Source organism: Tympanuchus pallidicinctus, unplaced genomic scaffold, assembly GCF_026119805.1.
Source record: "Tympanuchus pallidicinctus isolate F22 unplaced genomic scaffold, pur_lepc_1.0 scaffold88, whole genome shotgun sequence".
In the NCBI taxonomy this organism is placed as follows: Eukaryota; Metazoa; Chordata; class Aves; order Galliformes; family Phasianidae; genus Tympanuchus; species Tympanuchus pallidicinctus.
Genome location: NW_026294811.1, coordinates 48836 through 76713, shown reverse-complemented (window position 1 = coordinate 76713; position 27878 = coordinate 48836). Strand labels below are relative to the sequence as shown.

The 27878-nt window shown below is 57.6% G+C and overlaps 2 protein-coding genes across 7 annotated transcripts in view; one reads left to right on the top strand and one right to left on the bottom strand.

Moving 5' to 3' along the window:
- The window catches only part of LOC128074274 (tenascin-X-like), a 26294-nt gene extending 2548 nt beyond the window's left edge, over window positions 1-23746 (top strand). Inside the window, exons 5-35 of one of the 2 annotated variants that reach the window (XM_052669958.1) lie at window positions 365-518; window positions 1412-2203; window positions 2281-2370; window positions 2574-2861; window positions 3367-3660; window positions 4311-4604; window positions 4942-5235; window positions 5577-5864; window positions 6222-6515; window positions 7170-7463; window positions 7801-8094; window positions 8436-8723; window positions 9081-9374; window positions 10029-10322; window positions 10660-10953; window positions 11295-11449; window positions 12101-12233; window positions 12884-13177; window positions 14795-15088; window positions 15739-16032; window positions 16370-16663; window positions 17650-17943; window positions 18598-18891; window positions 19228-19521; window positions 20496-20620; window positions 21143-21263; window positions 21597-21748; window positions 22287-22383; window positions 22601-22762; window positions 23148-23311; window positions 23594-23746. In XM_052669958.1, coding sequence (XP_052525918.1) covers window positions 365-518; window positions 1412-2203; window positions 2281-2370; window positions 2574-2861; window positions 3367-3660; window positions 4311-4604; window positions 4942-5235; window positions 5577-5864; window positions 6222-6515; window positions 7170-7463; window positions 7801-8094; window positions 8436-8723; window positions 9081-9374; window positions 10029-10322; window positions 10660-10953; window positions 11295-11449; window positions 12101-12233; window positions 12884-13177; window positions 14795-15088; window positions 15739-16032; window positions 16370-16663; window positions 17650-17943; window positions 18598-18891; window positions 19228-19521; window positions 20496-20620; window positions 21143-21263; window positions 21597-21748; window positions 22287-22383; window positions 22601-22762; window positions 23148-23311; window positions 23594-23674 — 7794 coding nt within the window. In that variant the 3' untranslated portion in view covers window positions 23675-23746. Of the gene's footprint in view, window positions 1-364; window positions 519-995; window positions 1113-1411; window positions 2204-2280; window positions 2371-2573; window positions 2862-3366; window positions 3661-4310; window positions 4605-4941; window positions 5236-5576; window positions 5865-6221; window positions 6516-7169; window positions 7464-7800; window positions 8095-8435; window positions 8724-9080; window positions 9375-10028; window positions 10323-10659; window positions 10954-11294; window positions 11450-12100; window positions 12234-12883; window positions 13178-14794; window positions 15089-15738; window positions 16033-16369; window positions 16664-17649; window positions 17944-18597; window positions 18892-19227; window positions 19522-20495; window positions 20621-21142; window positions 21264-21596; window positions 21749-22286; window positions 22384-22600; window positions 22763-23147; window positions 23312-23593 lie in introns of those variants that run through there. The other variant, XM_052669959.1, reaches the window with a different exon arrangement.
- LOC128074275 (steroid 21-hydroxylase) lies at window positions 22701-27878 on the bottom strand. Of its 5 annotated transcripts, none has more exons than XM_052669961.1 (10): window positions 27398-27878; window positions 26930-27019; window positions 26289-26440; window positions 26053-26148; window positions 25633-25740; window positions 25009-25350; window positions 24468-24637; window positions 24112-24215; window positions 23748-24017; window positions 22701-22797 (listed from the first exon to the last, which is right to left on the bottom strand). In XM_052669961.1, the coding sequence occupies exons 1-9, from the start codon at window positions 27576-27578 to the stop codon at window positions 23770-23772; spliced, it is 1491 nt and encodes a 496-aa protein (XP_052525921.1). In that variant the 5' UTR covers window positions 27579-27878; the 3' UTR covers window positions 22701-22797; window positions 23748-23769. The 5 variants fall into 5 exon arrangements, with proteins under 5 accessions (XP_052525921.1, XP_052525922.1, XP_052525920.1 ...); XM_052669962.1 differs by lacking the exon at window positions 22701-22797 and having other exon boundaries at window positions 23689-24017; window positions 25009-25194; window positions 25264-25350; XM_052669960.1 differs by lacking the exon at window positions 22701-22797 and having other exon boundaries at window positions 23689-24017.

Here is a 27878-nt window from a genome sequence, read left to right as displayed (position 1 = left end):
CTCTAAAGTGTCCTCATTGTGTCCCCAGCATGTCTCCAAAGTGCCTATTGTCTTCAGACCATGACAGAGGCCAGTTCACACCATTGCAGCATGGCTCAGGAGTGGAGACATCTCCCCACTGTGTCCCTTGTGCTGAGGATTAGTCGTGGTGGTGTCACCCATCTGCTGCTTGTCTCCAGCACATCCTCTGTCACACCTGTGGCACTCCTCTGCTGCCCAGCATGGAGGCAGTGATGTGTCCCCATGTGTCCCTGAGTCATCTCCCAGCTCTAGGAGAAGCCATTGACTGTGGCCACCTGCCTGGTTCAGGAAGAGGTCCCACATGGAGTCTTCAGTGTGTCTTTGATGTGTCCTTTGTCCCCAGGATGAACCAGCAGCACTGACCACCCACGAGCTGCCTAGTTCAGCTGTCACCTTTGAAGTGACAGGGCTGACACCTGGACAAGCTTTTGAGATCTTCATCCAGGCCCAGCGGGAGCAGCACCTCGGGGCACCGGGCACCTTGCGTGTCCGCACCTGTATGTGCCATCTGCTGTGGGACAGGCATGGGGACAGAAGGGGCATGGGATGGCGTGGGCACAAAAATGGGGGCAGGGATGACATTGCGAGGGGGCAACATGTATGGAGACAGCATTCAGCACAGAGATGGGAATGAGCATAGCACAAGGACAGGCATGGGGACAGGAATAACGCAAGCACGGGGTGGGGACATCATGGGCGTGGGGTCTGAGGTGGGGACAGGGATGATTGAAGTGGGGACAAGCGTGGGAGTGAAGATGGAATGGGAACAGGGATGGGAATGTCGCAGATAAAGAGATGGAGGAAGGAACAGGCGTGGGGTACGATTATAGGCAGTCATGGGGCAGGGATGGGTACTGGAATGGGAGCGGAGATGGGTGGTGTTTGCAGCCTCTGTCTGTCCCCATGTGTCTTTATTGTTCCCATGGCTCTGAGGGTCCACATGCATCTGTCTGTCTTGCAGAGCTCTGTGTGTCAGCAGTCTGTCCCTGTGGGTCCATATGTCTTCCTGAGCCTGTCCATCTGAATGTATCTCCATGGGGCTGTGTGTCCCATGGGCTCATCTGTTCACTTGGGGCCTTGTGTCCCTTCAGGTCTGTGTGACCCCAGAATATCCCCATGCATCCCCATGGGTCCACGTGTCTCTACATATCCTGATGCTTCCCTGTGTGTCCCTCTGTCTCTATCTGTCTGCGCCCGTGAGTCTGGATGTCTCCAGGCACTCCCTATGGTTCCCCAGTGTCCAATGTCCACAGTCTGTCCTTAGGCATCTGTTTGTCCTCCTCTGTTCCTGTGTCCCTGTGTCCCTGTATCCATCCCTGTGTCCCTGGGCTGTGGCAGATGAGGGATTTTGGGGACAGGCTAGTGACCTGGATCCCTTCTGTTTTCACAGTGCTTGCCCAGTCTCTGCCCAACCAAGGGGGGCTACGGGGGACCCCTACATTTCTGGCATCTCCAGTGGCCCCAGCGTCACCATCAGCCCGAGGGTCTCCAGCATCCCCACGGTCCCCAGTGTCCCTGGGGTCCTTGGGGTCACCAGCATCCCTGAGGTCTCCAGTGTCCCCGGAGTCCTCAGCAGCACCAACTTCCCTGGAATCCCCATTGTCTCCAGAGTCCCCAGTGTCCCCGAGGTCACCTACATCTCAATGGTCCCCAGCATCCCCACAGTCCCCACTATCCCCAGCATCCCCTGTGTCCCCAGTGCTCCCAAATGTCCCATCCCTGCATGAGCTGGGGGTCAAGCTTTCTTCCTACAATGGATCCTTGCTGCAGCGCCTAGAAAGCCACCTCCGGGCCACAGATTTTCCACTCCGAGGCAACCAGACAGTGCCTGCAGTGGCCCGTGCCATCCTCTCCTACCTGCTTCGCCGCAGCCCGGCCTTGCTGCGTCATCAATTCCTCCGCCACCTCCAGCAGAACCCCCACCCCAAACCTCAGGTGTTGCCAGGAGCTGCTGGTGAGGCCCTGGTGGATTTGGATGGGCTGCGGGGTCATGCGGAGACCATAGTGATCCGCTACCAGCTACTGGAGGAGCCGGAGGGGGATGAGGGGGAGATGAGGGTGCCAGGGGACACCACAGTGGCCCGGGTGCCAGGGCTGGTGCCAGGGGCCACATACCGGGTGGAGGTGCACGGTGTGGTGCGGGGACGTGTCTCCAAGTCCTACACTTCCCTGGTGACTGCAGGTAGGTGACAGGGGTGGGGATGGGGACAGCGTTGCTTGATGGCATCCAAAAACTCCACGCTACTCTTCGGATTGCAGGACTGGGTGACACCAGTGAGCCTCCACCAGAATGGAAGAACCTCTATGAGATGGAGGGGACTGAGCCCCAGGGGGCCATGGCCAAAGCAGGTAACCCCAGATGGTGGCAATGGGGTAACTCAGATGTTCACCAGCACTTGGTATCCAGGTTGATGTGGTTGGATGTTTGAATGGTGAGATGGGTGGATGGAGGAGTGAATAAGGGGATGAATGGAAGGACAGACTGAAGGTTGAATGCAGGTTAGATGGATGCATAGATATTTATACCTTGCATCTTGACATGACTGTTCCAGCACCATCAGAGGAGGAACCACCACAGCGGCCCCACCTAGGCACGCTCACAGTCTCCCACGTGACTCCAAACTCCATCCAGCTGGAATGGAGTGTCCTGGAGGGCTCCTTTGACTCCTTCACGGTGCAGTACAGGGATGCACAAGGCCAGCCACAGGCACTTGCGGTGGACGGAGAGTCGCGCACAGTGACCGTGCACGGGCTGTCGCCATCCCGCCGCTACAAATTCAACCTGTATGGGGTGTGGGGGCGGAAGCGCATTGGTTTCATCTCCACTGATGCTGTCACAGGTGAGGCTACTGTGAGCCCCCCTTTGGATCACTTCAAACTTCAAACTTGGGAGACAAAGGAACAAATCTTGCCCCTTGATTTGATGCTGTGAATGACTGTGTGCAGGGTCTGAGGGCTGGAGAACTGAAAGGATGGAAAGCTGGATGAGGGTGTGAGTGGCCCATGTGTTGGTTGTAGGTAGATAGATAGGTGGGACAGAGGGTGCCGACTGAATAGATGCAAAAATGGATTTTTGGATGAGTGGAGAAAATGAATGCGTGAATGGATGGGAAAAAAAGAAAACAATAGTGGATTTATGACAGTCTGGATTAGCTAGCAAAAAAGATAATTAAGTAGATGAGAATGGAGGGGAAAATATGGAGAAAGAAAGTTATATAGCTTTCTGTGCTGAGTGAGTGGCGGCTATAGCTGACTGGATGCACATATAAATAGATAAACAATAGCACAAATGAGTGCATAGGGGAAAGGACGTCTTTCTTCTATGTGTATTTTGTTGTGCTAAAGCTTCAGCAAAACCAAAGGAAGAATCACCTTCCTCACCACGCCTGGGTGAGGTGACGGCATCGCACGTCAGCCCCGACTCCGTGCAGCTGGAGTGGAGCGTCCGCGAGGGCTCCTTTGACTCCTTCACGGTGCAGTACAAGGACGCGCAAGGCCAGCCGCAGGTGGTGCCCGTGGACGGTGGGTCGCGCTCCGTGAGCGTGCCCGGGCTGTCGCCGTCCCGCCGCTACAAGTTCAACCTGTACGGCGTGTGGGGGCGGAAACGGCTGGGCCCCATCTCCACTGATGCCGTCACAGGTGAGGGCCGGAATTGGCACCTGGTGGGCTCTGGGTTTCCTGGAGGTAGAAAGAGAAACATGGCGTGGGCTGTGGATCTTGATTTCCTCTGGCAATGGGATGAACCCGATTAGGGTGCCTTTTTTAGGGAAGGATCCGTGAAATGTTGCGCTGAAGTATGAAGGGAGCGATGGGGAACGGGTGGGGTGATGGCTGCCCTTTAAGATTGTGGCTGTTGAAGCATTTGTTTGATTGGATGAGCAGATACATGAAGGAGCGAAAGGATGGATGGAAGAACTTAGGAATAGGTGGATGGATGGAGAAGGGATAGGTAAATCCTTGGTGTGCTGGTACAGTGGATGGATATGTTCACAGATGAGTTAGATAACTCTTGGATGGAAGAAGGAGTAAGCATTGCTTGGTCTGTCAAACTGCGCTCGTGGTTGTGTAGGGAAATGAGTGGATGGAGGTACAGAGAGAATCCTTGCATGAATGGTGGGACGGTAAGCTGGTTGAATGGTGGTGGTGTGAAGCAATGGCAGTTGGGTTAGATGGTTCAAGTGCTCAGAAGATTCAGAGTGGATGGAAAAAGGGTACAGAGAGAGGGTGGCTGGATATGACTGATGGGCAGGACCATGCTGTTATCCTGCGCTGTGTCTTCTGTATTGCAGCTGCAGAAGAGGTGGAGGAGCAACCACCATCCCAGCCGCGCCTCGGAGTGCTGACAGCATCCCATGTCAGCCCCAACTCCGTCCAACTGGAATGGAGCGTCCCCGAAGGCACCTTTGACTCCTTCACAGTGCAGTACGTAGACGTGCAGGGCCAGCCGCAGGAGCTGCACTTGGACAGTGGGTCCCGCACGGTGACCGTGCCTGGTTTGCTGCCGTCCCACCCCTACAAGTTCAACCTGTATGGGCTGTGGGGGCAGACACGTCTGGGCCCCATCTCCACTGACGCCATCACAGGTGAGGGTCCCCGCATGCTGCGCCTCTCTTGAGAGGGCCTTGAGCTTGGCGCGTGGCGTGAGCAGTGTGATGGGCTGTGCTGGTGACTGGCGTGTGAATGGAAACGGAAAGGTTCTGTGGCAAAGCGGGGGAAAGTATGGAGGGATGGGAGCAAGCAGGGTGGGAGGAGTAGGGGGTAGTGATGAGTGGAGAGGATTGGGTTGCATGGATAGAAGTATGGATGGAAGGTTGGGGTGGGATAACTTGTCAATCGGGACAGGTGGATGTTTGGAGAATGGTTGGTCAGCTGTTGAACGTGAGGATAATAGGATGGGTGGACATGGACTTTGTGCTGCAGCTGCCGTGCCAGCAGTGGAGGAACCACCTGCTCCACCACGCCTGGGTGAGGTGACGGCATCGCGCGTCAGCCCCGACTCCGTGCAGCTGGAGTGGAGCGTCCCCGAGGGCTCCTTTGACTCCTTCACGGTGCAGTACAAGGACGCGCAAGGCCAGCCGCAGGTGGTGCCCGTGGACGGTGGGTCGCGCTCCGTGAGTGTGCCCGGGCTGTCGCCGTCCCGCCGCTACAAGTTCAACCTGTACGGGGTGTGGGGGCGGAAACGGCTGGGCCCCATCTCCACTGACGCCGTCACAGGTGAGGATGCAGTGTGCTCGTTCCTTGTCCTGCTACTGACGTTGGGCTTGGCATATGACCTGAACCTTTAATGGCCCGTCCTGCTTACAGACCTCTTGGTTGAGAAAGAAGTGTTTTCTTGTAGAATGGAAAGTCTGTAGGGATGAGTGCATGCAAGCTTGGAGGAAGAATTGTTGGAAGGGGGAATGATTGATAATTTTTGTGGAATGGTGCTTGGGTAAATTTGTGCTGAGAGCGGAACCGGATTGTTGGATGAATGTTTGTTTGGTTGTTGTGGGCATGGAGGATTGCTTGTGTGGATGCTTTCAGCGCTGATTGCTTTTACTGTGTTGCTGCTGTAGCTCCAGCAGTGGAGGAACCACCTTCCCCACCACGCCTGGGTGAGGTGACGGCATCGCATGTCAGCCCCGACTCCGTGCAGCTGGAGTGGAGCGTCCCCGAGGGCTCCTTTGACTCCTTCACGGTGCAGTACAAGGACGCGCAAGGCCAGCCGCAGGTGGTGCCCGTGGACGGTGGGTCGCGCTCCGTGAGCGTGCCCGGGCTGTCGCCGTCCCGCCGCTACAAGTTCAACCTGTACGGCGTGTGGGGGCGGAAACGGCTGGGCCCCATCTCCACTGATGCTGTCACAGGTGAGGATGCAGTGTGCTCATTCCATGTCCTGCTGGCAGTGGGCCCGGCATATGGCAGGTGCCTTTCATGGCTCCTCTTGCTTACAGTCATCGTGCTTGAGAAGGAAACGTTTCCTTGTTATTGGTTTGGAATGTCTGTAGGGATGAGTGCCTGCAAGATTGGAGGAAGCTTGGAGGAGGGAATGGCTGTTAACTGTTTTGTGATGGATGGACGGAAGGATGGATGGAAGAGTTCTTGAATAAACTAGTGCTCAGAGCACAGCTGTATGGCAGAATGCATGTTGGTTGGGTTGTTGAATGGATGGAATGTAGATCGGGTGGATGTTTTTGCAACATATTACTTCCTGTGCATTGCAGCTGCCGTGCCAGCAGTAGAGGAACCACCTTCTCCACCACGCCTGGGTGAGGTGACGGCATCGCGCGTCAGCCCCGACTCCGTGCAGCTGGAGTGGAGCGTCCCCGAGGGCTCCTTTGACTCCTTCACGGTGCAGTACAAGGACGCGCAAGGCCAGCCGCAGGTGGTGCCCGTGGACGGTGGGTCGCGCTCCGTGAGCGTGCCCGGGCTGTCGCCGTCCCGCCGCTACAAGTTCAACCTGTACGGGGTGTGGGGGAAGAAACGGCTGGGCCCCATCTCCACTGATGCCGTCACAGGTGAGGGCCGGAATTGGCACCTGGTGGGCTCTGGGTTTCCTGGAGATAGAAAGAGAGACATGGCGTGGGCTGTGGATCTTGATTTCCTCTGGCAATGGGATGAACCCGATTAGGGTGCCTTTTTTTGGGACGCATCCATGAAATGTTGCGCTGAAGTATGAAGGGAGCGATGGGGAACGGGTGGGGTGATGGCTGCCCTTTAAGATTGTGGCTGTTGGAGTATTTGTTTGATTGGATGGGCAGATACATGAAGGAGCGAAAGGATGGATGGAAGAACTTAGGAATAGGTGGATGGATGGAGAAGGGATAGGTAGATCCTTGGTGTGCTGGTACAGTGGATGGATATGTTCACAGATGAGTTAGATAACTCTTGGATGGATGAAGGAGTAAGCATTGCTTGGTCTGTTGAACTGCGCTCGTGGTTGTGTAGGGAAATGAGTGGATGGAGGTACAGAGAGAATCCTTGCATGAATGGTGGGATGGTAAGCTGGTTGTCCAGTATGTGGCTGTGTGAAGCAATGGCAATTGGGTTAGATGGTTCAAGTGCTCAGAAGATTCAGAGTGGATGGAAAAAGGGTACAGAGAAAGGTTGGTTGGATATGACTGATGGGCAGGACCATGCTGTTATCCTGCCCTGTGTCTTCTGTATTGCAGCTGCAGAAGTGGTGGAGGAGCAACCACCATCCCAGCCGCGCCTCGGAGAGCTGACAGCATCCCATGTCAGCCCCAACTCCGTCCAACTGGAATGGAGCGTTCCCGAAGGCACCTTTGACTCCTTCACAGTGCAGTACGTAGACGTGCAGGGCCAGCCGCAGGAGCTGCACTTGGACAGTGGGTCCCGCACGGTGACCGTGCCTGGTTTGCTGCCGTCCCACCCCTACAAGTTCAACCTGTATGGGCTGTGGGGGCAGACACGTCTGGGCCCCATCTCCACTGACGCCATCACAGGTGAGGGTCCCCGCATGCTGCGCCTCTCTTGAGAGGGCCTTGAGCTTGGCGCGTGGCGTGAGCAGTGTGATGGGCTGTGCTGGTGACTGGCGTGTGAATGGAAACGGAAAGGTTCTGTGGCAAAGCGGGGGAAAGTATGGAGGGATGGGAGCAAGCAGGGTGGGAGGAGTAGGGGGTAGTGATGAGTGGAGAGGATTGGGTTGCATGGATAGAAGTATGGATGGAAGGTTGGGGTGGGATAACTTGTCAATCGGGACAGGTGGATGTTTGGAGAATGGTTGGTCAGCTGTTGAACGTGAGGATAATAGGATGGGTGGACATGGACTTTGTGCTGCAGCTGCCGTGCCAGCAGTGGAGGAACCACCTGCTCCACCACGCCTGGGTGAGGTGACGGCATCGCGCGTCAGCCCCGACTCCGTGCAGCTGGAGTGGAGCGTCCCCGAGGGCTCCTTTGACTCCTTCACGGTGCAGTACAAGGACGCGCAAGGCCAGCCGCAGGTGGTGCCCGTGGACGGTGGGTCGCGCTCCGTGAGTGTGCCCGGGCTGTCGCCGTCCCGCCGCTACAAGTTCAACCTGTACGGGGTGTGGGGGCGGAAACGGCTGGGCCCCATCTCCACTGACGCCGTCACAGGTGAGGATGCAGTGTGCTCGTTCCTTGTCCTGCTACTGACGTTGGGCTTGGCATATGACCTGAACCTTTAATGGCCCGTCCTGCTTACAGACCTCTTGGTTGAGAAAGAAGTGTTTTCTTGTAGAATGGAAAGTCTGTAGGGATGAGTGCATGCAAGCTTGGAGGAAGAATTGTTGGAAGGGGGAATGATTGATAATTTTTGTGGAATGGTGCTTGGGTAAATTTGTGCTGAGAGCGGAACCGGATTGTTGGATGAATGTTTGTTTGGTTGTTGTGGGCATGGAGGATTGCTTGTGTGGATGCTTTCAGCGCTGATTGCTTTTACTGTGTTGCTGCTGTAGCTCCAGCAGTGGAGGAACCACCTTCCCCACCACGCCTGGGTGAGGTGACGGCATCGCATGTCAGCCCCGACTCCGTGCAGCTGGAGTGGAGCGTCCCCGAGGGCTCCTTTGACTCCTTCACGGTGCAGTACAAGGACGCGCAAGGCCAGCCGCAGGTGGTGCCCGTGGACGGTGGGTCGCGCTCCGTGAGCGTGCCCGGGCTGTCGCCGTCCCGCCGCTACAAGTTCAACCTGTACGGCGTGTGGGGGCGGAAACGGCTGGGCCCCATCTCCACTGATGCTGTCACAGGTGAGGATGCAGTGTGCTCATTCCATGTCCTGCTGGCAGTGGGCCCGGCATATGGCAGGTGCCTTTCATGGCTCCTCTTGCTTACAGTCATCGTGCTTGAGAAGGAAACGTTTCCTTGTTATTGGTTTGGAATGTCTGTAGGGATGAGTGCCTGCAAGATTGGAGGAAGCTTGGAGGAGGGAATGGCTGTTAACTGTTTTGTGATGGATGGACGGAAGGATGGATGGAAGAGTTCTTGAATAAACTAGTGCTCAGAGCACAGCTGTATGGCAGAATGCATGTTGGTTGGGTTGTTGAATGGATGGAATGTAGATCGGGTGGATGTTTTTGCAACATATTACTTCCTGTGCATTGCAGCTGCCGTGCCAGCAGTAGAGGAACCACCTTCTCCACCACGCCTGGGTGAGGTGACGGCATCGCGCGTCAGCCCCGACTCCGTGCAGCTGGAGTGGAGCGTCCCCGAGGGCTCCTTTGACTCCTTCACGGTGCAGTACAAGGACGCGCAAGGCCAGCCGCAGGTGGTGCCCGTGGACGGTGGGTCGCGCTCCGTGAGCGTGCCCGGGCTGTCGCCGTCCCGCCGCTACAAGTTCAACCTGTACGGGGTGTGGGGGAAGAAACGGCTGGGCCCCATCTCCACTGATGCCGTCACAGGTGAGGGCCGGAATTGGCACCTGGTGGGCTCTGGGTTTCCTGGAGATAGAAAGAGAGACATGGCGTGGGCTGTGGATCTTGATTTCCTCTGGCAATGGGATGAACCCGATTAGGGTGCCTTTTTTTGGGACGCATCCATGAAATGTTGCGCTGAAGTATGAAGGGAGCGATGGGGAACGGGTGGGGTGATGGCTGCCCTTTAAGATTGTGGCTGTTGGAGTATTTGTTTGATTGGATGGGCAGATACATGAAGGAGCGAAAGGATGGATGGAAGAACTTAGGAATAGGTGGATGGATGGAGAAGGGATAGGTAGATCCTTGGTGTGCTGGTACAGTGGATGGATATGTTCACAGATGAGTTAGATAACTCTTGGATGGATGAAGGAGTAAGCATTGCTTGGTCTGTTGAACTGCGCTCGTGGTTGTGTAGGGAAATGAGTGGATGGAGGTACAGAGAGAATCCTTGCATGAATGGTGGGATGGTAAGCTGGTTGTCCAGTATGTGGCTGTGTGAAGCAATGGCAATTGGGTTAGATGGTTCAAGTGCTCAGAAGATTCAGAGTGGATGGAAAAAGGGTACAGAGAAAGGTTGGTTGGATATGACTGATGGGCAGGACCATGCTGTTATCCTGCCCTGTGTCTTCTGTATTGCAGCTGCAGAAGTGGTGGAGGAGCAACCACCATCCCAGCCGCGCCTCGGAGAGCTGACAGCATCCCATGTCAGCCCCAACTCCGTCCAACTGGAATGGAGCGTTCCCGAAGGCACCTTTGACTCCTTCACAGTGCAGTACGTAGACGTGCAGGGCCAGCCGCAGGAGCTGCACTTGGACAGTGGGTCCCGCACGGTGACCGTGCCTGGTTTGCTGCCGTCCCACCCCTACAAGTTCAACCTGTATGGGCTGTGGGGGCAGACACGTCTGGGCCCCATCTCCACTGACGCCATCACAGGTGAGGGTCCCCGCATGCTGCGCCTCTCTTGAGAGGGCCTTGAGCTTGGCGCGTGGCGTGAGCAGTGTGATGGGCTGTGCTGGTGACTGGCGTGTGAATGGAAACGGAAAGGTTCTGTGGCAAAGCGGGGGAAAGTATGGAGGGATGGGAGCAAGCAGGGTGGGAGGAGTAGGGGGTAGTGATGAGTGGAGAGGATTGGGTTGCATGGATAGAAGTATGGATGGAAGGTTGGGGTGGGATAACTTGTCAATCGGGACAGGTGGATGTTTGGAGAATGGTTGGTCAGCTGTTGAACGTGAGGATAATAGGATGGGTGGACATGGACTTTGTGCTGCAGCTGCCGTGCCAGCAGTGGAGGAACCACCTGCTCCACCACGCCTGGGTGAGGTGACGGCATCGCGCGTCAGCCCCGACTCCGTGCAGCTGGAGTGGAGCGTCCCCGAGGGCTCCTTTGACTCCTTCACGGTGCAGTACAAGGACGCGCAAGGCCAGCCGCAGGTGGTGCCCGTGGACGGTGGGTCGCGCTCCGTGAGTGTGCCCGGGCTGTCGCCGTCCCGCCGCTACAAGTTCAACCTGTACGGGGTGTGGGGGCGGAAACGGCTGGGCCCCATCTCCACTGACGCCGTCACAGGTGAGGATGCAGTGTGCTCGTTCCTTGTCCTGCTACTGACGTTGGGCTTGGCATATGACCTGAACCTTTAATGGCCCGTCCTGCTTACAGACCTCTTGGTTGAGAAAGAAGTGTTTTCTTGTAGAATGGAAAGTCTGTAGGGATGAGTGCATGCAAGCTTGGAGGAAGAATTGTTGGAAGGGGGAATGATTGATAATTTTTGTGGAATGGTGCTTGGGTAAATTTGTGCTGAGAGCGGAACCGGATTGTTGGATGAATGTTTGTTTGGTTGTTGTGGGCATGGAGGATTGCTTGTGTGGATGCTTTCAGCGCTGATTGCTTTTACTGTGTTGCTGCTGTAGCTCCAGCAGTGGAGGAACCACCTTCCCCACCACGCCTGGGTGAGGTGACGGCATCGCATGTCAGCCCTGACTCCGTGCAGCTGGAGTGGAGCGTCCCCGAGGGCTCCTTTGACTCCTTCACGGTGCAGTACAAGGACGCGCAAGGCCAGCCGCAGGTGGTGCCCGTGGACGGTGGGTCGCGCTCCGTGAGTGTGCCCGGGCTGTCGCCGTCCCGCCGCTACAAGTTCAACCTGTACGGCGTGTGGGGGCGGAAACGGCTGGGCCCCATCTCCACTGATGCTGTCACAGGTGAGGATGCAGTGTGCTCATTCCATGTCCTGCTGGCAGTGGGCCCGGCATATGGCAGGTGCCTTTCATGGCTCCTCTTGCTTACAGTCATCGTGCTTGAGAAGGAAACGTTTCCTTGTTATTGGTTTGGAATGTCTGTAGGGATGAGTGCCTGCAAGATTGGAGGAAGCTTGGAGGAGGGAATGGCTGTTAACTGTTTTGTGATGGATGGACGGAAGGATGGATGGAAGAGTTCTTGAATAAACTAGTGCTCAGAGCACAGCTGTATGGCAGAATGCATGTTGGTTGGGTTGTTGAATGGATGGAATGTAGATCGGTTGGATGTTTTTGCAACATATTACTTCCTGTGCATTGCAGCTGCCGCGCCAGCAGTAGAGGAACCACCTTCTCCACCACGCCTGGGTGAGGTGACGGCATCGCACGTCAGCCCCGACTCCGTGCAGCTGGAGTGGAGCGTCCCCGAGGGCTCCTTTGACTCCTTCACGGTGCAATACAAGGACGCGCAAGGCCAGCCGCAGGTGGTGCCCGTGGACGGTGGGTCGCGCTCCGTGAGCGTGCCCGGGCTGTCGCCGTCCCGCCGCTACAAGTTCAACCTGTACGGGGTGTGGGGGAAGAAACGGCTGGGCCCCATCTCCACTGATGCCGTCACAGGTGAGGGCCAGAATTGGCACCTGGTGGGCTCTGGGTTTCCTGGAGGTAGAAAGAGAAACATGGCGTGGGCTGTGGATCTTGATTTCCTCTGGCAATGGGATGAACCCGATTAGGGTGCCTTTTTTTGGGACGCATCCATGAAATGTTGCGCTGAAGTATGAAGGGAGCGATGGGGAACGGGTGGGGTGATGGCTGCCCTATAAGATTGTGGCTGTTGGAGCATTTGTTTGATTGGATGAGCAGATACATGAAGGAGCGAAAGGATGGATGGAAGAACTTAGGAATAGGTGGATGGATGGAGAAGGGATAGGTAGATCCTTGGTGTGCTGGTACAGTGGATGGATATGTTCACAGATGAGTTAGATAACTCTTGGATGGAAGAAGGAGTAAGCATTGCTTGGTCTGTCAAACTGCGCTCGTGGTTGTGTAGGGAAATGAGTGGATGGAGGTACAGAGAGAATCCTTGCATGAATGGTGGGACGGTAAGCTGGTTGAATGGTGGTGGTGTGAAGCAATGGCAGTTGGGTTAGATGGTTCAAGTGCTCAGAAGATTCAGAGTGGATGGAAAAAGGGTACAGAGAAAGGTTGGTTGGATATGACTGATGGGCAGGACCATGCTGTTATCCTGCCCTGTGTCTTCTGTATTGCAGCTGCAGAAGTGGTGGAGGAGCAACCACCATCCCAGCCGCGCCTCGGAGAGCTGACAGCATCCCATGTCAGCCCCAACTCCGTCCAACTGGAATGGAGCGTTCCCGAAGGCACCTTTGACTCCTTCACAGTGCAGTACGTAGACGTGCAGGGCCAGCCGCAGGAGCTGCACTTGGACAGTGGGTCCCGCACGGTGACCGTGCCTGGTTTGCTGCCGTCCCACCCCTACAAGTTCAACCTGTATGGGCTGTGGGGGCAGACACGTCTGGGCCCCATCTCCACTGACGCCATCACAGGTGAGGGTCCCCGCATGCTGCGCCTCTCTTGAGAGGGCCTTGAGCTTGGCGCGTGGCGTGAGCAGTGTGATGGGCTGTGCTGGTGACTGGCGTGTGAATGGAAACGGAAAGGTTCTGTGGCAAAGCGGGGGAAAGTATGGAGGGATGGGAGCAAGCAGGGTGGGAGGAGTAGGGGGTAGTGATGAGTGGAGAGGATTGGGTTGCATGGATAGAAGTATGGATGGAAGGTTGGGGTGGGATAACTTGTCAATCGGGACAGGTGGATGTTTGGAGAATGGTTGGTCAGCTGTTGAACGTGAGGATAATAGGATGGGTGGACATGGACTTTGTGCTGCAGCTGCCGTGCCAGCAGTGGAGGAACCACCTGCTCCACCACGCCTGGGTGAGGTGACGGCATCGCGCGTCAGCCCCGACTCCGTGCAGCTGGAGTGGAGCGTCCCCGAGGGCTCCTTTGACTCCTTCACGGTGCAGTACAAGGACGCGCAAGGCCAGCCGCAGGTGGTGCCCGTGGACGGTGGGTCGCGCTCCGTGAGTGTGCCCGGGCTGTCGCCGTCCCGCCGCTACAAGTTCAACCTGTACGGGGTGTGGGGGCGGAAACGGCTGGGCCCCATCTCCACTGACGCCGTCACAGGTGAGGATGCAGTGTGCTCGTTCCTTGTCCTGCTACTGACGTTGGGCTTGGCATATGACCTGAACCTTTAATGGCCCGTCCTGCTTACAGACCTCTTGGTTGAGAAAGAAGTGTTTTCTTGTAGAATGGAAAGTCTGTAGGGATGAGTGCATGCAAGCTTGGAGGAAGAATTGTTGGAAGGGGGAATGATTGATAATTTTTGTGGAATGGTGCTTGGGTAAATTTGTGCTGAGAGCGGAACCGGATTGTTGGATGAATGTTTGTTTGGTTGTTGTGGGCATGGAGGATTGCTTGTGTGGATGCTTTCAGCGCTGATTGCTTTTACTGTGTTGCTGCTGTAGCTCCAGCAGTGGAGGAACCACCTTCCCCACCACGCCTGGGTGAGGTGACGGCATCGCATGTCAGCCCTGACTCCGTGCAGCTGGAGTGGAGCGTCCCCGAGGGCTCCTTTGACTCCTTCACGGTGCAGTACAAGGATGCGCAAGGCCAGCCGCAGGTGGTGCCCGTGGACGGTGGGTCGCGCTCCGTGAGCGTGCCCGGGCTGTCGCCGTCCCGCCGCTACAAGTTCAACCTGTACGGCGTGTGGGGGCGGAAACGGCTGGGCCCCATCTCCACTGATGCTGTCACAGGTGAGGATGCAGTGTGCTCATTCCATGTCCTGCTGGCAGTGGGCCCGGCATATGGCAGGTGCCTTTCATGGCTCCTCTTGCTTACAGTCATCGTGCTTGAGAAGGAAACGTTTCCTTGTTATTGGTTTGGAATGTCTGTAGGGATGAGTGCCTGCAAGATTGGAGGAAGCTTGGAGGAGGGAATGGCTGTTAACTGTTTTGTGATGGATGGACGGAAGGATGGATGGAAGAGTTCTTGAATAAACTAGTGCTCAGAGCACAGCTGTATGGCAGAATGCATGTTGGTTGGGTTGTTGAATGGATGGAATGTAGATCGGTTGGATGTTTTTGCAACATATTACTTCCTGTGCATTGCAGCTGCCGCGCCAGCAGTAGAGGAACCACCTTCTCCACCACGCCTGGGTGAGGTGACGGCATCGCACGTCAGCCCCGACTCCGTGCAGCTGGAGTGGAGCGTCCCCGAGGGCTCCTTTGACTCCTTCACGGTGCAATACAAGGACGCGCAAGGCCAGCCGCAGGTGGTGCCCGTGGACGGTGGGTCGCGCTCCGTGAGCGTGCCCGGGCTGTCGCCGTCCCGCCGCTACAAGTTCAACCTGTACGGGGTGTGGGGGAAGAAACGGCTGGGCCCCATCTCCACTGATGCCGTCACAGGTGAGGGCCAGAATTGGCACCTGGTGGGCTCTGGGTTTCCTGGAGGTAGAAAGAGAAACATGGCGTGGGCTGTGGATCTTGATTTCCTCTGGCAATGGGATGAACCCGATTAGGGTGCCTTTTTTTGGGACGCATCCATGAAATGTTGCGCTGAAGTATGAAGGGAGCGATGGGGAACGGGTGGGGTGATGGCTGCCCTATAAGATTGTGGCTGTTGGAGCATTTGTTTGATTGGATGGGCAGATACATGAAGGAGCGAAAGGATGGATGGAAGAACTTAGGAATAGGTGGATGGATGGAGAAGGGATAGGTAGATCCTTGGTGTGCTGGTACAGTGGATGGATATGTTCACAGATGAGTTAGATAACTCTTGGATGGAAGAAGGAGTAAGCATTGCTTGGTCTGTCAAACTGCGCTCGTGGTTGTGTAGGGAAATGAGTGGATGGAGGTACAGAGAGAATCCTTGCATGAATGGTGGGACGGTAAGCTGGTTGAATGGTGGTGGTGTGAAGCAATGGCAGTTGGGTTAGATGGTTCAAGTGCTCAGAAGATTCAGAGTGGATGGAAAAAGGGTACAGAGAGAGGGTGGCTGGATATGACTGATGGGCAGGACCATGCTGTTATCCTGCGCTGTGTCTTCTGTATTGCAGCTGCAGAAGAGGTGGAGGAGCAACCACCATCCCAGCCGCGCCTCGGAGTGCTGACAGCATCCCATGTCAGCCCCAACTCCGTCCAACTGGAATGGAGCGTCCCCGAAGGCACCTTTGACTCCTTCACAGTGCAGTACGTAGACGTGCAGGGCCAGCCGCAGGAGCTGCACTTGGACAGTGGGTCCCGCACGGTGACCGTGCCTGGTTTGCTGCCGTCCCACCCCTACAAGTTCAACCTGTATGGGCTGTGGGGGCAGACACGTCTGGGCCCCATCTCCACTGACGCCATCACAGGTGAGGGCCCCCGCATGCTGCGCCTCTCTTGAGAGGGCCTTGAGCTTGGCGCGTGGCGTGAGCAGTGTGATGGGCTGTGCTGGTGACTGGCGTGTGAATGGGAACGGAAAGGTTCTGTGGCAAAGCGGGGGAAAGTATGGAGGGATGGGAGCAAGCAGGGTGGGAGGAGTAGGGGGTAGTGATGAGTGGAGAGGATTGGGTTGCATGGATAGAAGTATGGATGGAAGGTTGGGGTGGGATAACTTGTCAATCGGGACAGGTGGATGTTTGGAGAATGGTTGGTCAGCTGTTGAACGTGAGGATAATAGGATGGGTGGACATGGACTTTGTGCTGCAGCTGCCGTGCCAGCAGTAGAGGAACCACCTGCTCCACCACGCCTGGGTGAGGTGACGGCATCGCGCGTCAGCCCCGACTCCGTGCAGCTGGAGTGGAGCGTCCCCGAGGGCTCCTTTGACTCCTTCACGGTGCAGTACAAGGACGCGCAAGGCCAGCCGCAGGTGGTGCCCGTGGACGGTGGGTCGCGCTCCGTGAGTGTGCCCGGGCTGTCGCCGTCCCGCCGCTACAAGTTCAACCTGTACGGGGTGTGGGGGCGGAAACGGCTGGGCCCCATCTCCACTGACGCCGTCACAGGTGAGGATGCAGTGTGCTCATTCCTTGTCCTGCTACTGACGTTGGGCTTGGCATATGACCTGAAACTTTAATGGCCCGTCCTGCTTACAGACCTCTTGGTTGAGAAAGAAGTGTTTTCTTGTAGAATGGAAAGTCTGTAGGGATGAGTGCATGCAAGCTTGGAGGAAGAATTGTTGGAAGGGGGAATGATTGATAATTTTTGTGGAATGGTGCTTGGGTAAATTTGTGCTGAGAGCGGAACCGGATTGTTGGATGAATGTTTGTTTGGTTGTTGTGGGCATGGAGGATTGCTTGTGTGGATGCTTTCAGCGCTGATTGCTTTTACTGTGTTGCTGCTGTAGCTCCAGCAGTGGAGGAACCACCTTCCCCACCACGCCTGGGTGAGGTGACGGCATCGCATGTCAGCCCCGACTCCGTGCAGCTGGAGTGGAGCGTCCCCGAGGGCTCCTTTGACTCCTTCACGGTGCAGTACAAGGACGCGCAAGGCCAGCCGCAGGTGGTGCCCGTGGACGGTGGGTCGCGCTCCGTGAGCGTGCCCGGGCTGTCGCCGTCCCGCCGCTACAAGTTCAACCTGTACGGCGTGTGGGGGCGGAAACGGCTGGGCCCCATCTCCACTGATGCCATCACAGGTGAGGATGCAGTGTGCTCATTCCATGTCCTGCTGGCAGTGGGCCCGGCATATGGCAGGTGCCTTTCATGGCTCCTCTTGCTTACAGTCATTGTGCTTGAGAAGGAAACGTTTCCTTGTTATTGGTTTGGAATGTCTGTAGGGATGAGTGCCTGCAAGATTGGAGGAAGCTTGGAGGAGGGAATGGCTGTTAACTGTTTTGTGATGGATGGACGGAAGGATGGATGGAAGAGTTCTTGAATAAACTAGTGCTCAGAGCACAGCTGTATGGCAGAATGCATGTTGGTTGGGTTGTTGAATGGATGGAATGTAGATCGGGTGGATGTTTTTGCAACATATTACTTCCTGTGCATTGCAGCTGCCGTGCCAGCAGTAGAGGAACCACCTTCCCCACCACGCCTGGGTGAGGTGACGGCATCGCGCGTCAGCCCCAACTCCGTGCAGCTGGAGTGGAGCGTCCCCGAGGGCTCCTTTGACTCCTTCACGGTGCAGTACAAGGACGCGCAAGGCCAGCCGCAGGTGGTGCCCGTGGACGGTGGGTCGCGCTCCGTGAGCGTGCCCGGGCTGTCGCCGTCCCGCCGCTACAAGTTCAACCTGTACGGGGTGTGGGGGAAGAAACGGCTGGGCCCCATCTCCACTGATGCCGTCACAGGTGAGGGCCGGAATTGGCACCTGGTGGGCTCTGGGTTTCCTGGAGGTAGAAAGAGAAACATGGCGTGGGCTGTGGATCTTGATTTCCTCTGGCAATGGGATGAACCCGATTAGGGTGCCTTTTTTTGGGACGCATCCATGAAATGTTGCGCTGAAGTATGAAGGGAGCGATGGGGAACGGGTGGGGTGATGGCTGCCCTTTAAGATTGTGGCTGTTGGAGTATTTGTTTGATTGGATGGGCAGATACATGAAGGAGCGAAAGGATGGATGGAAGAACTTAGGAATAGGTGGATGGATGGAGAAGGGATAGGTAGATCCTTGGTGTGCTGGTACAGTGGATGGATATGTTCACAGATGAGTTAGATAACTCTTGGATGGATGAAGGAGTAAGCATTGCTTGGTCTGTTGAACTGCGCTCGTGGTTGCGTAGGGAAATGAGTGGATGGAAGTACAGAGAGAATCCTTGCATGAATGGTGGGATGGTAAGCTGGTTGTCCAGTATGTGGCTGTGTGAAGCAATGGCAATTGGGTTAGATGGTTCAAGTGCTCAGAAGATTCAGAGTGGATGGAAAAAGGGTACAGAGAAAGGTTGGTTGGATATGACTGATGGGCAGGACCATGCTGTTATCCTGCCCTGTGTCTTCTGTATTGCAGCTGCAGAAGAGGTGGAGGAGCAACCACCATCCCAGCCGCGCCTCGGAGAGCTGACAGCATCCCATGTCAGCCCCAACTCCGTCCAACTGGAATGGAGCGTTCCCGAAGGCACCTTTGACTCCTTCACAGTGCAGTACGTAGACGTGCAGGGCCAGCCGCAGGAGCTGCACTTGGACAGTGGGTCCCGCACGGTGACCGTGCCTGGTTTGCTGCCGTCCCACCCCTACAAGTTCAACCTGTATGGGCTGTGGGGGCAGACACGTCTGGGCCCCATCTCCACTGACGCCATCACAGGTGAGGGCCCCCCATGCTGTGCCTCTCGTGAGAGGGCCTTGAGCTTGGCACGTGGCGTGAGCAGTGTGATGGGCTGTGCTGGTGACTGGCGTGTGAATGGAAACGGAAAGGTTCTGTGGCAAAGCGGGGGAAATTGTGGAGGGAAGGGAAAATGCACGATGGGGGGAGTAGGGGGTAGTGATGAGTGGAGAGGATTGGGTTGCATGGATGGAATTCTGGATGGAAGGTTGGGGTGGGGTAACTTGTCAATCGGGACAAGTGGATGTTTGGAGAATGGTTGGTCAGCTGTTGAACGTGAGGATAATAGGATGGGTGGACATGGACTTTGTGCTGCAGCTGCCGTGCCAGCAGTAGAGGAACCACCTGCTCCACCACGCCTGGGTGAGGTGACGGCATCGCGCGTCAGCCCCGACTCCGTGCAGCTGGAGTGGAGCGTCCCTGAGGGCTCCTTTGACTCCTTCACGGTGCAGTACAAGGACGCGCAAGGCCAGCCGCAGGTGGTGCCCGTGGACGGTGGGTCGCACTCCGTGAGCGTGCCCGGGCTGTCGCCGTCCCGCCGCTACAAGTTCAACCTGTACGGGGTGTGGGGGCGGAAACGGCTGGGCCCCATCTCCACTGATGCCGTCACAGGTGAGGGCCGGAATTGGCACCTGGTGGGCTCTGGGTTTCCTGGAGATAGAAAGAAACGCATCGCCTGTGCTGTGGATCTTGATTTCCTCTGTCCATGGGATGAGCTGCTAAGTTCCCGTTTTGGAATGGCTCCATTAATCAGTGCACTGAATTACGACGGGACCGATGAGGAGTGGATTTTGTGATGCCTGTTCAGATGGGTGTGTGTGTCTTTGAGTAGTTGACGCTTGGTTGCACGTGCAGATTCTTGAGTAACGAGCTTTGGGCTCTTGCCGCAGTGCCTTTGTGCACTGGAATTGCAGTTGGATGGGCCCTGCCAGGTTCCACTTGCACACTGTTGTCAATAGGAACTTTTCCTGAGCTCTGGAGAGATTTTATTTGAAGGATGGATGGATTGCTCATGTTGTAGTTTGCTTGGGGATGACAGATGGAATGAATTAATTTTTTTTAATATAAAAAGAACTTGTTTGGTGAACATGTAGCAACTGGTTGGATGGAGGGATGTGAGTTTCTGTGGAGAAATGGTTGTTTGGAAGGACTGTTGGATGCACTGTTGAGTGTTGGAGGGATCTACATTCGGGGAAATGCATTGTTGGCCTCAGTATACAGTCTGTAGCAGAGTTGAAAAGGACCGGGATGGCTTCACACAGGAATTAAGCCCTACTGCTGAAAGCAGTGTTCAAACTCAGGTAGAGCTGGATGGTTGATGGTGTCACGGGTGGGAGGTGTCCCTGTGGGGGTGGTGCCTAGGAAGTTATAGGAGATCTATATGGCACCCTAAAGCCCCCTGTGGGTGGGGGTCACTGGGACACTGCAGTGGGGTGGGAGTGTCTTGGTGGTCAGCAGGTGCTGTAGCTGTGAGCAGGGCTCTCAAGAGGCCTTTGGGGGGGGGGTTCAAAAGGAGTTGGTGGGAGGGAGAGTGTGGGACATCCAAAGGAGGGCTGTGGGCCTCAGTGCCCTCCATCTCTTCCCAGGTGCCCCAGGAACGCTATGGGTGGGCACGCTGTGGCCCCGCAGTGCTCAGCTGCATTGGGCGCCCCCCCATGTCCCTCCGGATGGCTACAACCTCACCTACGGACCCCTCGGAGGCCCTATGAAGGTAACGCCCCATAGAGTTCCCTGAACTTCCCAGGGGACCTCAGTATCTCCTGGGGTACCCCAATATGCCTATGGGGGGATCCTAGTAACCCATAGGGCTGCCCTGCAACCCTGTTTGTGACCCTTGAACTCCTCCTGGGGATCAGCACGGCGTCTCTGAGGACCCTAGTGCTCCTCTGGGAACCCCCCCAGCCCCCTGAGATCCCCACTCACCCCTTTGGAGACCCCAGTATTCCTTGTGGAGACCCATATCTCCCCGCAGGGATCCCAGTGCCCCTTTGGAGACCCAGATAACCTCCCTGGGGACCCTGTTCCCACCGTGGGAAACCCAAAAGCCCCCAAGCATCCTAAGAACCCTACTGCATCCCACTATCTCTTGAGGTCCTCAATAACTAACTCCCTTTGCAGCACTCCCATCCTCCTCCTGGGCCCCTTTATGCTCCCTAGAGACATTAAACGCCCCTGTAATGCCCTTTAGGGACCCCCATAGCAGCCCAATAACCCTCCCATGTCCTCCCCCCAGACACTGCAGCTGCCCCCTGAGGCAACATCCAAGGAACTGTGGGGCCTGGAGCCCACTGGACACTATATGGTGCAGCTCCGGGGCCGGGGGCTGGAGCCCCTCGAGACCACCTTCAACACCCGTGAGCTGGGAAAGGAGGTCCCTTGGGGGGGGAAGGTGCACCCAGGTGTCTGGGCACTTGAGTGGGAGACTCTGGGGTGCCCAAATATCTGGATGCTTTGTGGTGGTGGGAACACACGGATGCTGGGTCCTGAAGAGGGGGGTACCCAAAAATCTGCATCTTTGTGTGGGGGGGCTCTGGGATTCCCAAGTGCCTGAATAATGAGTCTCTATGTAGGGGGGTTCCTTAGGTGGGGGGTCAGTAGGATGCCCTCGTCCCTTGATAGGTGAACAGGGACCCCCAACTGGTTGGGTCCTGTGGATGGGGGCACCTACACTGCACTTTGTCCCCCAGCACCCCTTCCTCACCCACACCCCCGGGACTGTGCTGAGGAGCAGCTCAATGGACCAGGGCCTTCACGAGAAGTCCTCATCTTCCTCGGGGGCGACCAGCGACGGCCACTGCGCGTCTTCTGCGACATGGAGAGCGATGGGGGAGGCTGGCTGGTGGGGCTGGGGGCAAGGGGAGGAAGTGGGGGGTGGGGGGCTATGAGGAGTCTGATGGGCAATGGGTGTCATGGGGTTTGGGTGGGTGGCTGGTGGTTGCCATTATAGGGGTTGGGTTGGCAATAGAGGAGTCCTGTGGAGCAATTGGGGGCATTTGGGGCATCTGGGGAGGTTCTGGGGGGGTTGAGAAGCAATGCAGGGGGAGTGGGGGGAGGCTGGAGGGGAGGTTAATGGGAGGGTCTTGTGGGGCAACTGGGGTAATTCTGGAAACTGCAGGGGGATCCCAGTGTTCTGTGAGACTCACATACCCCCTATACTATCCATGGGGATCCCAGTAACCCCCTGGAACTATAAATGCAGGAGCAACTCCCAGGGAGAAATTTGGGGCTGTGGTGGGTCTGGGAGAGGAAATAGGATGCCCTGGAGGGCAACACAAGGGTCTCAGGGTGCAGTGTTGGGGGTTTAGGGGGAGGTAATGGGGGGTCTGGGGGCAGTGTGGGGTCTGGGGGAGATTCTGACCCCACCCCCACACCCAAAGGTGTTCCAGCGCCGCATGGATGGGGGCATCAACTTCTGGAGGGGGTGGGAGGAGTACGTCCACGGCTTCGGGAACATCTCCAGGGAGTTCTGGCTGGGTGAGGACCTCAAAACCTGGGGAGACTGAGGACTGGGGTGGGGGCGAGATCCCCACCGGGGTGGGGATGGCTGATGGCTGCAGGACGTGGGACTGAACCCCACTGGGATGCGGGGTGGATCCCAGATGAGTGTGTGGGGTGGGGGGTGTAGGGTGCGGGGCAGGGCCCCAGTTGGGTCTGTGGGGCGGGGATGATGATGGCTGTGGGATGTGGGCAGGAAATGCGGCGCTGCACGTGCTGACAGCTTCTGGGCCCACGGAGCTGCGCGTGGACCTCCGGACGCCGTCAGACAGCGCCTTCGCCCGCTATCGGGATTTCGCCGTCGGTGGTCCTGAGGACAGTTTTCGCCTCCATCTCGGGGCTTACAGTGGCACAGCTGGTGTGTGTGGGGCTGGGGGGGATCCTGGAGGGTTCCTGGAGGGTATAAGGTTAACCTTGACTCATGGGAGGGCTCTTGGGGGCACCCAGATCACGGGGTGGGGGGGAATCCTGGGGAGAATAGGGGACAGTCCCTTTGCCCACAATAAGGGGGCTTTGCAGGGGTCTTTGGGATCATTGACCCAGTGGGATCTTGAGACCACAGGGAGCCCACAAGGGTTCGGGGGGAGAGGGGGGAAGAGGAGGCTCTGCCCCACAGGGTGGTGTCTATGAGGATGTGGGGACTCCTGGGGGTCTGTGGTTCATCCTTGGGGCTCTGAACCCTATGTGGGTGTCCTGGAGAGCTCTCTTTAGGAGTCCCCATAACTTTGCTGTGGGTCCTACAGGGGATGCACTGTCCTACCATGCTGGGAGCCCCTTCTCCACACGGGACCACGACCCCCGGGGCCGCCCCCGGCCCTGCGCCGTTGCCTACACCGGAGCCTGGTGGTACCGCAACTGCCATTATGCCAACCTCAACGGGCGCTATGGGGTGCCCTACGACCACCAGGTATGGCTATGGGGGCTATGAAGGGGTCTGTGGGGATCATAAACGGGTCTGTGGGGGCATAAAAGCAACCCAATGAGACAGGAGGGAGGGAGTCACTGTGGGGCCATGGGGGTTATGTGGGGTAAATATGGAGGGCTACCCCCCAATGTTCCTTTAGCCTTGTAGAAGCTGCAGGAGCAGGGAAGGGAGTACTTTGGGGCCCCCTGTAGGGCCTATATGTGTCTGTAGAACTGCAGTAAGTTGCCTATAGGGTGTGACCAAATCCCCCCTCCCTCTCTGCAGGGCATCAACTGGTACCCCTGGAAGGGCTTCGAGTACTCCATCCCCTTCACAGAGATGAAGCTGCGGCCGCAGCGTGACTGAGAGCACTAGAAAGGTTGTGGGGCACAGTGAAGCCTTTATGGGGTCAATAAAGCTGCGAGTAACCAGCACTGACCCACGCATCCCACACACTGGGCTCAGGAGCTATGGGGCGGGCAGGGCACGAGGCGCACACGGAATGGGGCGCAGCGCAGCACGGTGCCGGCGGTGACCCCCAAGTTGGGCAGAGCCCCATCAGAAGGCGGCTCCAGGCGGAATCGCTGTAGGATGTACCCCAAAAACACAAAGAGCTCTGCCCGAGCCAGCGCCTCCCCCACACATGAGCGTGCCCCACAACCAAAGGGCAGCAGCGCTCGCCAGGGGGCCCCTGGTTGCAGGAACCGCTCTGTGGGGCAGAACAGAGGTCAGAGAGTGGGTGTAGAGGGAGGAACCCACCCTGGGGTTCAGGGCCCACATCTGTGGGGTGGACCCACACATACCGGGCAGGAACTCAGCAGGACGGTCCCAGATCTTGGGGTCGTGGTGCGCAGCAAAGAGGTTTGGGATAACGATGGATCCCGCGGGCACTGGAATTCCGGCAATGCTGGGAAGGGACAGGCTGCTGCTGGGATGGACTGGGAGACCCTACAGTGGCCAACTGGGACGTACTGGGGCTTAATGGGGGCTGATGAGCTCTACTGGGCTGACCTACTGGTAGGGCCACGGGCTGCAGCAGTCCACACTATTACAAATTGGCCTACGTTCATTCTAGTGCAAAACACTGACAGTGGTGCATGGTTCTGCAGGCAGATGTATGGCCCCATACTGGTCCATACTGGTGCATTACTGGCCATACCTGGAGTGGCGCCGGGCGCAGTGTGGCAGCGCGAGAGGCGCAGGGGGCCGCAGGCGCAGGGTCTCGGTGACGGTAGCGCGGAGCAGCGGCAGTCGTCCCATGTCCCCTGGCTTCGGGGTCCCCGTGGGGCCCAGCACCTGGTGCAGCTCTGCACGCACTCGGTCCTGCACCTGGGACAGGGGATGTGTGTCAGAGCGTGTCACCAAGTGTCACTTCAGGTCGCTCGTGGGGTGGCCTTCCCCTGTGCGGGGACACAGACATCGGTGTGGCACAGAGGTGACACGAGCGTGACACTTTGGTGGTGGCCATCATACAGGGGACACCAGGGACACAGGTGGGAGCACCCCAGAGCCATTATCCACACAAGGAAATGGACATGGATGTGACATGCATGTGGTGCAATAGGGAAGCGCAGTAGGGTACGGGAGGGGACACCCAGCACACACGTGGGGACACCCTGGGGGTACGTGGGGATGGGAGACGGGCATGGGAACTATGGGGAAGCAGATGTGGCTGTGGCACAGATGTGATGTGGTGTCACCTGGGGGTGGTGCAGCAGGAAGGCCACAGCCCACAGCAGAGCTGCCGCTGTTGTTTCGGTGCCACCGATGAAGAGGTCCACGAGGGCCATGTGCAGGCGGTCCCCCCCCAGCGGCCCCATGGGGACAGTGGGGTCCCCCCCCAGCAGTGCCCCCAGCACTGTGTCCCTAGGGGGGGATGTGCAGCCCTGTAGGGACACATGCGTTACCCCCTGCAGCCGTGTCCCCCCTCTGTCCCCATGTCCCCACATCCCCACCTGGTGACATCGGATCTGGGTCTCCACGAAGGCGTCGCGGCGCTCCACCAGGCGCAGCAGCTCCCGCAGCCCCGGGTTGGGCAGCACCTGTGGGGCACAGGGACCCCCCTCAGAGCTTCTCTGGGCCCATACCCCATACCCCATCCCAGCCGTTGAGAATCCCCCCAGCCCAGCAGAAACCCCACAATACCCTCCCAGGGCTCTGTATAACCCCTTTAACCCCCCTCAGCCCCTACAGACCTCCCAGCCCCATCTGTAACCCCCCAAGGACAATATAGCCCATTCTCACTATAGACCCCACATGGACCTATCCCTCCTTCCCAGCCCCATGCTGATCCCATAAGCCCTATAGGGCCCCGTAGGGCTCACCCTTAGTGGAGGCAGCACATCCAGTGCCCGCACACTGGCCCAGCCCCACACCTCCAGCAGTTCCACCACACAGCGTGTAAAGGAGCGCACCTCTGCCTCGGGGGGCATCTGTGGAGTACAGGGCCTGGGGTCACCCAGAGTGACTTCTGGATCCCCCCAGAGTCTTCTGAACCTAAAGAGGTATGTGGTTATTTGGGTCCCTCTAGAGGTGGCTGGGTCCCCAAAGGGATGCCTGGATATCTGAGACCCCAAGTGGCCCCCGAGCATTTCGGATCCACCCTCCTTGGACACCTGGGTCACCCCAAGATCCCTTGGTCCCCTCCAGTGGCACCTGACATCTGAGACCCCCAGTAGTGGCACCTGAGTCCCCCCGCTCCCCGAGGTGACACCTAGACCCTGCATCCCCCCCGGTGTCCCCACCAGGTCCCCAAAGGCGAGGCGGCAGATGGTGCTGCAGGTGTGGAACGCAAATGCCTCAAAGAGGTCCACTGGGGCAGCCCCGTAAGAGCTCAGCTCCTGTGGGGAGGGAAATGGGGTCGCTGAGGGGGTGCGGGTGCCCCACAGGGGGGTCGAGGTGAGTCAAGGGGATGGGCAGCTCAGCCCTGGATCAGATGGGATCCACCTGGGGTTGTACGGCCCCGTGTTGGGGTGCTCACCTGGCACAGCGCCCAGCCCTGCAGCTCCAGGAGAGGCTCCAGGTGTCTCACAGCCCGCGCCAGCGCTCCCCGCGTTGCCCCCCGCTGCCGCCGCCACTCTGGGGATGCGTCCCCCAGCGCCAGGTCCTGCCCCCCCCGCGACACCAAGGACGCTGCGGGGTGACACCCATATCACCCCGGCACCCATGGGACCTCTCAGAACACCTCACACAACCGCAGGGATCCTTGGGGACCCATCCAGAGTCCCCCAGGCACCCCGAGACCTGTCCAGCACCCGTGGGGACTGTCAGAAACGTTCTTCCCCCCAAAAAACGCAACCAGACCCCTTCAGAAATCATGGGGACCCCCAGTTCCCCCTCCAGATACTCAACAGAGAGCTGCAGGGACTCCCCTCCACCCAAAACCCAGGAGGATCCCTCAGAACCCCCACAGACACCAATTCGTAATCTCCAGAACCTATGAGACCCCCCCCAGAACCCCCAAACCCCCTCAGATACCCATAGAGATCTTCATGGACCCCTCTTGGGACCCTCCCCAGAACTACAAAACCCAAAGAACCACCCTTGAAGATTCACAGGGCCCCCCCTCGGACTCACCCCAAACCCTCATGGGAGCCCCCAACCCCTGCAGCTCCCCCATACCCAGGTAACTGTGGGGGCGTCCCACGAAGTCTCCCCAGCGCCGTGCCAGCGCCTCACGGATGGCAGCTGCAGAGCTCAGCACCACCACCTCTGGGGGGGGGCAAGAAATGAGTGGGTTGGAGGGAAGGGACCCCCACGGGGACCTTGAAACCAGGGGCGGGGGGAGAAGTGAGAGGTACCAGGATAAAGTATGGGGCGGTGGGAGGGGTTAGGGATCCCAAATTATTTTGTGGGGGGTAGAAGGAGGGGACAAATGTGAAGGGGGGCAGGAAGGAATTGGGGGGCAGTGTTTGGGGGTCCCTCCACCCTCTCAATGGGTAATTCCAGGGAGATTGTGAGGTTGGGGATCTTAAAGGGGGAAGGTTCAAGGTCCAAAGGAGGGGGATTTATGGGGAAGAGGAGGCCATGGGGGTTCCAAAGGGGAGTCAAGGGGATGAGGGGGGTCATGAAAGTGCCCCCCCTACTCACCACGCCCCCCCAAGCGCAGACACAAGGGGTCCCCGTAGGTCCGGGTGAGGATGTGGAGGTGCTGTGGCCCTCCTGGGTGCAGGAGGTGCAGGGCCCCCCCCCATGGTGCCCCCCCCCACCTGGCTGACCCCCCCCAGATCAGGGCCAGGAGGAACAGCAGCAGAAGCATCACCACTGCCATTGTTCTGTGGGATGGGGGGCCCCGGTTCTGCCCCTATAACACCTTATAAGGGGGAGGGACCCCAAAAGCTCCACCCCCCCCACCCCCCCCCCCAAACCCCTCCTACCAGAAGAGAAGAATTGGGTTCACTCCCCTGAAATTATCGTGTGCCCACTCCAAATCATGATAAAATTTATGGGGGTATCCTGATAAAAATACAGGAGTTTCTCCCCCCACAAAGTGCTCCCAGCACCACGGGGTGCCCCCTTCCAAAAAAATAATCGCTCACACTCCCATTGTGTGCCCACCAACCAGCAAAGA